This window comes from Aythya fuligula, chromosome Z (assembly GCF_009819795.1).
Source record: "Aythya fuligula isolate bAytFul2 chromosome Z, bAytFul2.pri, whole genome shotgun sequence".
Taxonomy (NCBI): domain Eukaryota; kingdom Metazoa; phylum Chordata; class Aves; order Anseriformes; family Anatidae; genus Aythya; species Aythya fuligula.
The window spans coordinates 36203431-36216355 of record NC_045593.1 but is presented as its reverse complement, the minus strand read 5'-3'; the positions used below and the strand labels follow the sequence as shown (position 1 = coordinate 36216355).

Genomic DNA, 12925 nt, shown 5'->3' with positions numbered 1-12925 from the left:
GGGCATGCAAGCTACTGCTAGTTCTTACAGAGATACAGCCACACTATGCTGCCTTACCACGACTACTTGCATGATGGTGCACTAGAGAACAGAAAACCCAGTAGAAGAGAGAGTCATTGCCTTCCTCATAAGCTCTTCTCCAACAGTGTAGTGCTAACAAACTTCCTAAAGCACAGAAAACAACGGCAAGGCCTGGTCCCACTCTCCCATCTTGCTAGCCCACTGCCACCTGCTCCTTCGCATCCTCTCAAAAGCTCTAGGATTCAAGGAGGCTTTGCCGCTGGCTCAGACACGGCACAGGTTTGTTTCTCACGCTTCTATTTGGTCTTCACTCTTTAACAACAAAACTCATATGATATGTGTGGCTTCTCTCCTAGGTGCTTAATTTACCTTCTTAAATTTAATTTTATTGCAAGAAAATGAATTAAACAATTAAAGGAAATACAATTCTCAGTAATAATATTTTACAAATGTTTGAAAGAAATATCAGGAGGAAATCTGGGGAAAAAAGTCTACAGCAGTGAATCTGCTTAAATTCATGTAGATGAAGAAGTTCCCCTGGACACAAGCATAGTTTATCTGCAAACACAAATGATTAAAATATGAAACTAGAATAGTCTGTTTTATTGCAGCTTCATTAAATCTTCAATTCTCCAGTGCCCTAAATGAGAAGAGAGAAAAAAGTCCTTCACAGAATGAAAGTGAACAAGATATAACAGCACCATGGCAGCAAGTCTCTAGAGAACTTTCCAAATCTGCTCAGAAGACTGTCTGTTTTTTATAAAAGTTGCTACAAATCCCACATACCTGATTTTAATGTATGATTTTGGTAGTGGTCTTGTTCTCAAAATGAGAGGAGTAAATCAGGAATTACCTTTACAGAGCCCATAATTACAGCAAAAGAAATGAGACAGCACTGAATTTTCTCCTGTACAATGGCAGTATTTTTAGATTTAAGACCACCTACATTCTAATTTGTTTTTAACTTAGGAATTTATTTTATTATTAAAATGTATTCTACGGTACTCGTAGGTATCAATCAGAAACTGAACCCAAGCACACCCAGCTGCTTTCTTGGTCACTACATTGGCGATGCGCATCAGGAAAGACAAAACCCTAGCTCCTGGAGTTGAGATTTTCTAGACCTTAGCATCACAACCTCTCATACGTCCAGAGATTAAACAGGAATATGAGCAAGGAGGCAAACGAATTCAGTCATTTTTGCTACACACTTATCAGCACAAAACAGAAGGATAACTCATTTTCTAAAGACACTCTACAACTTTTGTCTTAGAGTTGCACCAGCACTTCTCTGCATTAAAATAACACAGTTTTCTCCCTAGTTAGGAAGAAGCACGAAAAACTGAAACTGTCTTGCCTTGAATCACATGAATCCATGCAGCAGTATAGTTAGCAAACAAGATACTGCACTTCACGTTTGCAACTTATCCAGATACTTTCCGTCACTGGCTGTACCAGCGGACCCAGCACAGATGCCACAGCATTTCAGAGAGACGCAGGAATATGCCAATGCAGAGTTCAGCTTCTGCCCAGAACACTTCTGAACTTCACTGTTACCTATTAGAATGAGTAAAAGATTTAAAATAGGTGCTTTGTTCATCACAAGCTTGCAGAGCTTTTGGCAGTCAATGCTGAGGAAAATTTTCACATACTTAAGGACTGCCACTCTGTTTGCTACCCAAGCTCAAACTATGGGAAGGAACAAGCACCCGAGTCACAAGTGGCTTATTTTGCAGACACTGTCTGGAAACTTTTGTTAAAAGATTGTTCACAAGTTAGATCAGCTGACTCTTTTCCCTTTTCCTTATTCTTTCTCCCCAGTGAGACAGGAAATTTGCAACAGTTGGGCTTATCATCATAGAAATAATGTCGGCTTTTTCCTTCTTAGTCATGTTCGATTCCACGTACACTGACGGACACCGCTAAATGCACATTGACCTCTATAACCACCGGTTTTATCGAGGTTCTGTGTATTTTGGGAATGCTGACCATCTTGTCTTCTATGCTGGAGCAACACATACTGTAATAGTGTCCAGATCAGGAATTGAGGATCCTGGATACAGTGCACTAATGGAGCAGAAAATACGAAGTGGCAGCTTCATTCACCAGTGCCTGCCATTTCTCCTGGCTCTGATAATCAGAGTTATCCATACAAACATAAGCACAAAATTTGCCTCTGTTCTGGTTCTGAGGCTTTCTTCTGAGAACTTTTCTACTCTTTCATCCTCATTCATCTTCATTTCAGGAAATCTTACTCCCACCCACCTTTACAGTTAAATAAAAACTACAGTACTCTGAAGAGAACACCAAAAGCTCTACAATCTATTTCACTTATCACAGAGTAGTTTTTTGTTGTTGTTGTTTGTTTTGTTTTGTCTATAAAAATGCAGCCATTCTGAAACAAGCCAACCAGGCCTTTGCAGAGAGATTTGACAATTGTGAAAATCACAGGTTCCAAAATGAAATTATTTTGAATTAAGACATTACAAAACAAAGTGAAGTTATCTGCCTTTTGATATCAGGCATTTGTGTTTCTTACTTTAATACAAGAATCCAGTTCTCACCAAAGCTTAACTTTTGCTGCCATGTGCCCTTTGTTTACAGAGGCGAGACAAACTGGTCAAAACTAACAGAGAAAAAGGTATTTTTCTATATGAAAACAAAAGTTAAAGATCTACATTACTTATTTCAGAAGTTTCTAAGCTTGTGTATTTTTCAATAATTAAGTCTTCCTCTCCTCCAGAAATTCACATTTTCCCTGTCTATACTTAAGACAGGCAAGATGTACAGCACATTATGCCTACTGCCTGCAACAGAGTCGCATTCTGACAGCAATGAATATGCCCAATATACAGTAAAATGTTTTTCAGCACTTTTGTGGAAAGGGAAGGAGATTTCCCCTCAGTCTCAGAAACAAATAGTCCTATTTTAGAAACAAATTTAGAGCATATATAATAGAGACCGTAAAAGTACCATAAGATACAGCCACTCTTCCTGAAAGACAAACTTTTATTTTTTAGTGTTAGCACAAGGCTCCCTGTATTAGACTCCATTCTAGTCAGTCAACCATGTGCACATATGCTTATTCCTCATTTCAAAGTACACTTCTACATTCAAACTTTTTGGTTCCTAAAAAATATTTGCATATCACTGAACGTTCCTCATGCTGGAACTGTTTTAAAAGTTCTTACTTCCTTTAATAACTGTAGGAAGGAAAATCAAATCCTTTCTGTTCTTCACCACAGCAAGAAATGGGATGAAGCAACCACCAGAAAACTCAGTTAAGACCTGCTCCTAAGTACTAAAATCTCCTCTTACTCCAACTGGAGTAATAGAGACCTTTAACTAACTCTGTTTCAGTGTCAAAAATAGCATCCTACAGAAAAACAAAAACAAATTCAGCCAGTGAATTCACTGAGAAAAAATATACCAACTGATCATCTCTAATGCCATGAACAGTTCTGTGCAAATACTCTGATTCCAGTGGAAAGGACGGTGCTTCATTCACTGTCCTCAGATCCTTTTTCAAACAATATCAATTAAGTGGAAAAGCTACTTGAAAAGCTATACTGACAGGAGGAACTCCATCCATCCTAGAGTTATACTTCTAAAAATTGCAGCACTTTAAATTCAGTCCTCCGATTATGATGCCATAACTTTCCAAGACAGACAAGCTCTAAGTGACTCATCTGGTAAGACAAACACTATCTTTGACATTCACGTCTTTTGAATTATTAACTGGTTTACTGCATCTACATTGATTTTGCATGAAAAGGAATTCTTGGCACATTCTTGCAGGCTGAAAATTGCAGACTACAAAAGAACTCAGCAAAAATTATACAATCAGCTACTGCTGTTTCAAAGTCCTGTTAGTTTACATAAAGTCATAAAAGATGAAATCAAGAACAGTTTTCAGGGAAACATTCTTTCTAGGGAAAAACAAACAACCCCCCCAACAAACAAACAAACCAACAAACCACCAACCTTAATTTCACAGAATCACAGAACCATAGAGTATACTGAGTTGGAAAGGACCCACAAGGATCATCGAGTCTAACTCCAGGCTCCACCCAGAAAATCAGACTGTGTGTCTGACAGTGTTGTCCAAACACTTCTTGAACTCCCATAGGCTCAGTGCTGTGACCACTGCCCTGGGGAGCCTGTCCCAGTGCCCAACCCCCCTCTGGGTGCAGACCCTTTCCCTAACCCCCAGCCTGACCCTCCCCTGTCCCAGCTCCATGCCGTTCCCTCGGGTCCTGTCGCTGTCCCCAGAGAGCAGAGCTCAGCACCTGCCCCTCCGCTCCCCTCCTGAGGGAGCTGCAGGCCGCCATGAGGCCTCCCCTCAGCCTGCTCTGCTCTGGGCTGAGCAAACCAAGGGACCCCAGCAGGACAGTCCCTTCCCTCAATCAGCAAGCAGCGCCATGCCTGATGCATCCGTGGAGCATCTATTTTGGAATGTGTTTTGCATCACCCTATTTTGTTGTTGTGGCACTTTTGCCCACAGAAGCAGAACAGAAGTGATGCTCAGTGTTGATATTTTAGAGTCAAAGAAAAATGAAGTGTGTCCTCAGTGCTAGTGAATTTAACACTACCTAAATTTATTAACACAAAAGTGAAAAGTAAGCCCTATTTCTAAATGTTTAGGTTTCACATTTAAAGATTTTTCTCAGCCAGTAGAATAACTAGGCAATCTATATAAATAAATAACATGTATGTTCAAAAATCAAGCTGCAACCCATAAAAAGATGAGGAAGACAGAGCAGTGTCAGCATTTTACTAAAATGGGGTATAAGTAGCTTTTCTGTCACCAGAGTAGGGGGAAATGGTGGAGAAAGTCAACATTTTTCTCTGTTTAGAACTTCAGCTTGCAAGAATTCAGTATAATTCCCACTTGGACAGACAGATTACAAATCCAAGGTAGATATGACCAAAACAGAGCCCAACTGAAATTACAGAAATACAATTCCAGCTGTTTTGTGTCCAATGAACTCAACGAGTGGCACCTATCTGTTTTGAAATATGCATGGATTCACTTCACCAGCCCTCCCCCAAGTGGCGTGCCTGTTACCTGAACCAGAACCAGTGCTTTAATTTCTAATTCTTTCAGGAGGTCCTCTGGCAAAATGTCAAGCCACCTTTACAGGCTGCTGCTAGTAAGGTTACACTTGCTGCTGCCTCAGCAGCACCTCTGCTGGGATCAAATAACACCCCTTCACTGGTGGGTGAATGGAGATGAGGCAAACCATTGCCACTTGGTGTGACCCATACAATGCTAGAGCAACTACTTCAGCCAGTTTCGGTCTAAGTAAGAGGATTCTTTTTAAAATGCTATTTAATTATAAAGACATGGCCTCCAGCATGGGCAAAACAGCATCACATCAATTATTATGACAAACCCACAAATCATCCCGTCTGAGATTGCCATGGCAGTTTCCATTTTCAGACAAATTAGAATTACCATGAACTTCAAATAGCCACTTATTTTTTATTTTCTTCCACAAAAAGTCTACAGGGACTCCATAAAGGGAAAGCTTATGATAAACATTAGTACAGGAAAAGTAAAATTCTTTTCTTTTTTTTCCCCTCTTCAGGACAAAAACAAAACAAACAAAAAGTTAATTTCTGTCATTTCTGTGACAGGTCGGATAGATTCCTCTAACATCTGCTATAACCTCAGATTTAAAAAACGCACTCTTTCTTCTCCAAGATTAAATCCAAGATTAAGTGCAAGATTAGATAAGCGGTGGAAGGTGAGGCAGTTCTAGGCAATTCTGCTGTGGCAAAGACCATCATAGGAATACTGTGCTTTAGATTGGTGCTCCTTCCTCTGCAAATAGACATATTAAAAGAGTGTCAGCACCACAGTTGTCCACCAGGGACCAGTACAAAGACAATGAGGACCAGAGTCCAAGAAGTTGCCAGAAGGCAGCACAAAGCAAGAACTTGTGGAAAAGGGTGTTGGAAGGCAGCTCTGGTTGCCTATGAGGGTACTACAGATCCCCACTAAGAAGAGGGCCATGGGTCTACGTAATTCCTGTCACTTCCCACCACATGCTGTCCACTCACTACTTCTCTTCAGATTTACTCACAGAGCTAAAACAGTTCCCCATGGCCTGCAAAACATATTTTCAATGCTGTCTGTCCTGTTCATCTTTTAAAGTCAAAGATGTCACTATCAGATTACTAGGTCAAACAGTCGGTGTTCAAGCTCCTTTAGCCTCCACAACAAATGTGTATAGTCATCCCAGCACCTCATTTAAATGTGCACTTCACAGTTACACAGCATAATATTCTGCAGAGTAACCTCTGCAGAGTCCGTTTCTGCTAAATCTGTGTATGCCACTTCATTTAGAAATGCCATTAGCATGACAGTCATGAGGGCATGTTTAAATCTTAGACACTGTTGTACAGGAATGACCAGGAGCACCTCATTCTTCCTATTTCTTTGCTGTGAAATACTTCCAATGGTGATGAAATCAAGACAAAAAACAAAACTCTGATCCTAGTTGTGCTTTGAACATAGCAACCACAGATGTTCTTTGTCTCCAAAGATCACTGGGAGAAAAATTGCAAATGTGTGTCAATCAATACTTCAGTTTTATATATATTTACATATATACATACAAAGAATGGGAACGGTATATATCAGGTGGAAAGATAGTGAAGTGATAAATGCCTAAGAAATACTGCAAAAATAAGAAAAAATAATGAGCCATTATCTTTCTTACATACTAAGCAGTTGTTCTTTTTGTTAGATTTAGAAACAGATGGAAATTGGAGCAGATTGTTTAAGCCATCAACAATTCAGAAGGGTTACACAATATCCAAGTAATGGGCTATTCAGATTAAGGTCAATTTTTTCACCCTTTCAATTATGTAATATTGATAAAAGGACATATGGGAATGATGCCAACTATGAATACTGTATCTGGCACACAAACTAAAGTGCACAAATAGAAGGAATTTCCCTACCTGAAGCTGAAAATATTCCCTCCACATTCAAGTAAATAACTTTCTCAAAAACTGTCTTTACTCCCAGATCAAAAATTTGCTCCCTTTCCCTGACCTAAAATTTTAACACTCTGCACTGAGAGAAAACAACAGACTGATGGTGGCACACAGCCCTCAAAGAGAGGTTTTTAACAGCTAGTTCGGGCACTGTCCTCAGCCAGCCACCTCGCAAATGGCCCTTTTTGTCTTACCTCCACCTGCTCAGAACCTTCCACGCCATGGGAGGTGGAGGCTTCCTAAGTCCAACGTAAGCAATCCAAAGTGCAACAGCCCCACTAGGAACAATATAGAATTGTTCAACCTCCCAAACTAGCCCACATACCTCGACATGTATGGGAATGGACAAGAATTTGGTGGGTAGTGCTGAGAGGAAACATGGAGGGAGATCAGCAGACACCATTTGAGTGCAGTTTCAGTCAAAGTCAGGTAAAGACAGGTGAAGTGCTTTGCCTGGAACGGTTGAGGTTGGAAAGCATGCATAGGTTCCACTGAACACAGTGGGACAGTCACATGTACATTACAGAAGATGGGGCTGGATGGGTATTTAGGAAAATACTGCCATCAGTATGTCACTTTCCATGTCCTCTATCAGTACGAAAGAAACACTAAAAATTAGTTAGTTGAAATTTGAGAGCAAAGCAAGTGTAGAAAACACGTTGTGTCTAAAGAAAGATTGCTTTACCCACTGCAGTGAAAAATATTTCACACATTCCTGACCAAGGAACTAAAAATAAACAAATAAATTAGCTAGATGAACCACAATATAGAAAGCACTTGAAAAGATAAATTTTTGTCATTCTCATATTCCCACTGATTTCAATGGAACCTCTTACAAGTTTATGGGGTTACACACACTCACTTTTGCTGGATCCTGCCTAATAAGCAGACATTCTTCCATTCAATGCAGATGTTCAGTGTTTCCTAACACTGCCTCATCTCTAATGCGGTCTTCTTGTGGATGAACCTATGTGCCAAATCCATGCTGGTGGTTTTAAAGCCATACAGCAACCTGCAGGCCACAATAGTCTCTCCCTCATGCTGGGATAGTGCTAATGGCAGAGGAGTCTGCATGCCTAAAGGAAAGGAGACCATTTAGTGGCATAGCATTTAGTTACCTATTTCTGAGGAAAAAAAAAAAAAAAAAAAGGACTTGGAGCAATCTTCTTAGCTCCAGGATGTCCAACAGATCTGCAGCAGCACAGTTAACATTCAAATGTGTTTATTTTTCTTCCTTCAGCACTCTGTGGATAATTGACGTAAATGAATAGTCTAGCCTGCTCTCCACCCGTCAATTTAACTTCTTGCAATTCTGAATAAATGTCAAGAGTTCCAGACTCAACCTGGTTTTTACAAACTCAAGAATACTTCTTCTGAACTTTATGATGCTGCCCAGAGGTAAAACCATTATTATTATTATTATTTTTCTGAAAGGCAAAACATTCTATTCACTCTACATTCATTCTAAAAGGAGCAAAGTTCCCACCTGCTTTTCAATGACTTACTGTTGCTGCAGCTGGTGCAAGGAATTTGACAGACCGTAAGTTCTTCAGCATGACTTCTTGTTAAAAAAACAGAGTGTCAGTATTTAATACAGGTGAGTTTAATCTTTCACAAGTCAAAAAATGATGAATGAAAACAAAAATACTTGGAAAAAAAATACATGGAAATTGCACGACTGCAAGTTCTGCTAGAATGTTACTGATGAAAGAAAAATATTTTTATAATAAATTGTGCCACAAATCTTTATACTTGCAATTGGAACTGTATTTTGTAATAATAACATTGTATGGTCATAATGCACCTGTGTTAATAAAGGCTACTAATTTTACAACATTAAAGACAGAAAGAAACTAAACCAAAGACTTGAAAATGCTTAACGGGATTAAAGGACACTGCAACCTCAGAAATAACTTGAAATCGTTCCTGGTATGATTTAGAACTCTAGTATGACTGCATACCATACACAGGATCTTATGTGAATAAGAACCAAGGAAATGAGTCAGAAACTTTAAAACTTCAAAATTGTTTTTTGATCATGTCTGGGAAGCTTTATTCATAGTGGCAATACCAATCCATATTCCACCTGGGGATTAATCCCTGATCAAAAGGATTACTCCCAGGAGTAAGGTCAGCACGACCAAGTCCTGGATTTCTCACTCCTACTGAAAGAAAGACAATAAACAGATCTGTCTCGCAATCTACTTGTGAGTCATTCTCACACATGAATGTGTCTTCATGCCCTGCATACGATCTGTGAAAGTCAAGGCTGGGCCCAAAAAATCCCTGGGTCATCTGATATCAGGCTGCTAAATCTGGCATCAGAAATTTACTATTTTGGTTCCAGCCAGCTAAAACTCTTCCTTCCTCCCAAATGACAAGTACTGCTGACAATCAGTGTGAGAGTGTCATCTGAAGGACGGAGCATCGTTCACAGACCTTTCACACCACACTCCCCACGAAAAAGATGTTTACCCCTGCTGATGCAGAGGCACACTCATTAACTTACAGTAATGGTGAATCAAGACACATTATTCAAAAGTGAACTGCAGCTTGCCCAGGTGAGACAGACACTGCAATTTGCATGTTTTGGCACCAGAACACAGTGCAGCCGTGACGGTTTGATGGTTCTCCGGGATCCTGCCAGCGCCGTAGGTAGCAGGAGGGGGATAAAACGAAGTAGCAGCAGCAGATGGACACTGCAGCATGGGCTCAGTAACGCTGAACTGCTCCTTGCCGCATCTGCCAGAGTAGAGCAGGTTTCTGTGAGGGCTGTTTTACCAGTGATGCAGCATAATTTGGTAAGAAATGTGAGACACAATGTCACCCTGTTCCTGCATGGGCCTATGCAGGACTTGACATACCCCACTGCACTTGTAGTCAAAATGGGTATGGTATAAAGACTGCAAGAATGAGAACTGGGACTACCTGTATTAGAAATCCTCCTTCTGGGCAAATTTCTCCACAGTGCAACAAGAGATTAGATGAAAAAGATAAGACAAACGAGAAAGGGAAAAGCACAGGTGCTGAGAAGCCTAACGGCTGCTGCATCTTGCGTGTTTGCACCTACAAATTGCTTACAGTGACCTAAACTGCTACCTGAAGATGCCTGCAAGGACAATTAGTGGGTTGTAACCAGGAGTTTTGCACAGAGTTGCACATAAAATGAAGGAGCATCAACACAGGTCTCAGTCTCAAATCTCTAAATGCAAGGAAATTCCTCTGACTTCTGTGAAAGCATTTTACATTCATCCCCGAAGTATGTTAAGTCAGCCTTTGGTTCAGGAATTGCACCCTTACAGAGCACAACATGCAGGATTTTGTATTATGAAACAGGTTGAAGCCTGGTGAAACGGCCACCCTGACCTTCCGCAATAACACACCGTGCCTAGAGCAACACGGCCAAATCTCATTATTCAGATTTTGGCTGTACTCGGGGGAAGAGGGAGAGGGGGTAAAGAAAATTGAAAAAAAACGTCACTGTACCACGGATTTAGAAAGTCAGACCGAGCAAATGCCGGCAGAACCCCAGTCCTCGGAAGGGGAGCAACGAGGTCCACACGGGGGGAGGCAGCCCCTGCCCCAGCACACACGAGCCCCACATACCCATGGACACCCGTGCATGCCCATGAACAGCCCTGCACACTCATATACTGTGCGAACCCCTGCACACTCACACACCTGTGCATGCTCACCCACTCATGCACCATCCATGCCTGTGCACACCCATGCATGCCTGTGCACCATGCACACCCATGCATGCCTACGCATGCCTGTGCATACTCACACACCTGTGCACGCTCACACAGCTGTGCACTATGCACAGCCATGCATACCCACACACACCCGTGCACCATGCACACCCGTGCATGCCTACGCACGCCTCTGCACACTCACACACCTGTGCACCATGTACACCCGTGCATACTCACACACACCCATGCACCACGCACACCCGTGCACCATGCACGCCAGTGCATCCTCACAGATCTGTATACACTCACACACCCGTGCACCATGCACACCCATGCACCATGCACACCCGTGCATGCCCACGCATACCTGTGCACGCTCACACCCCCATGCGCCACGCACACCCGTGCACACTCACAGATCCGGACACACACACCCATGCACACCCGTGCATGCCCACGCACACCCGTGCACACTCACAGATCCGTGCACCACGCACACCCGTGCACGCTCACGCACCCGTGCACCGTGCACACGCGTGCACCGCGCAGCCCCGTGCAAACCTGCTCCCCTCGCGCCCCCCTCCCCGTGCATGCACACACACACACACACACACACGCGCGCGCGCACACGCACACGCACGCACGCACACACACACACACCCCGGCGAGCGCCCCGCACGTCCCCGCACGCCCCCTGCGGCGCGGGCACCTGGGTGGCTTTGTGGAACTGCTTCTTCAGGCCGGCCACCGACATGGCGCCAGGCGGCCGAGCGGGGCCGAGCGGAGCCGAGCGGAGCCGAGCAGGGCCGAGGGGTCCGCGCGTGCCGCTGCCGCTGCCCGCAGCCCCGCGCTGCCGGACGGGGGGGAGGTGTCAGGCGGCGGCCGCGCGGCGCTGCGGGGGCGCCGTGACGTCAGGGCCGGCCGCACCGCCCCCTCTCCCCCACCCCTCCGCCAGCCGCCACAACACTCGGCGCTGACGGCGCCCCCGCCTCACACTGCGCCCTGTGCCCGCCTCACAGCCCCCGGGGGCGCAGCCCCAGCCGGGCAGTCCCGGTGCCTGCGGGAACCCTGCAGCCCTTGCGGTGCGCTCAGGCCCCCGGTTTGCCTCAGGGGTTCCCCCGACGCGCAGCTCGGTTCTTTCCCCCCCCCCCGTCCATGTGCCAGTGACACCGGTAGGAAGCCGAGCCTGAAGGCTGCCCTGCTGGCAGGGCTGTTGGCTTCACGGTAAAAAGCCTCGAGTGATATCTGGGCTTTTTACTGCGCTTGGTATCGATAAACGTCGATAGCAAGTTCTCTCGCAGCGCAGTCAGATGGGTTTTAAACGCTCGCAGAAAAGTAATTAACGATTATTTGGCGCTGCCAGCAAAAGCCTAAGCAATGTGAGAGCAGCGTGATCCAGGCGTAATGATGCTTCTCTGCAGGCTGGACCCGTAGCTGTGCATGTGTGCCGCGACTTAGCACAGCCGAGATGTGTGTTCACACAAGGCTCAGCCAGCTGGCTGAAAGCAGCCATGCTACGCTGGCTTTGTAACACCGTCACAACAAACACTCAACACAAACTAGATAGGATGATTCACACTAGATGGGATGAAAATATTTTCAGAACTACCTGAAGATGTTTCTAAACTGCACATGGACTTGCCGTGGTGTACCACAGATGCTTGGTGCACCCAGCAAAGCTGCAGCGCTGCCCTGTGCAGGCCCACATCCCACCTCTGGCACAGGCTGCCCAGAGAAGCTGTGGGTGCCCCATCCCTGGAGGTGTTCAAGGCCAGGCTGGATGGGGCTTTGAGCAACCTGGTCTGGTGGGAGGTGTCCCTGCCCATGGCAGGGGGTTGGAATTAGAAGGTCCCTTCTAACCCAAACCATTCAGTGACTCTATGATACCATATGATACATCTCAGCTCTCTGAAGCATGGAAAAGCACCAAGACCCCATGCCGCTGACCCAGAAGCATAGTTCTACAAAGGGACTTGCAGTGAGGGAAAGGATCATGATTACAAGTCACATCTCTGCTTTCTGAAGCATTACCAACATTGTTCATAATGAAGAATGGCAAACCAATGTTGCTCTATTTCAAAGAACACCTTTATTCCTGGAAGCTGGAAGTATTTCCTTTACTAAAATACAATTCATGCCTGTCAGCATCAATGGACTTAAAACTACTTTGACTAAATTAAATGGTGAAGTTTGTTGGCCAA

General features: G+C 44.0%; 1 protein-coding gene across 1 annotated transcript in view; it reads right to left on the bottom strand.

Moving 5' to 3' along the window:
• SH3GL2 (SH3 domain containing GRB2 like 2, endophilin A1) overlaps positions 1 to 11534 on the bottom strand; it is a 90447-nt gene extending 78913 nt beyond the window's left edge. Inside the window, exon 1 of the mRNA XM_032205907.1 lies at positions 11434 to 11534. Within this exon, the coding sequence (XP_032061798.1) occupies positions 11434 to 11478 (45 nt within the window). The 5' untranslated portion in view covers positions 11479 to 11534. The remainder of the gene's footprint in view (positions 1 to 11433) is intronic.
• Positions 11535 to 12925: the final 1391 nt, after the last annotated feature.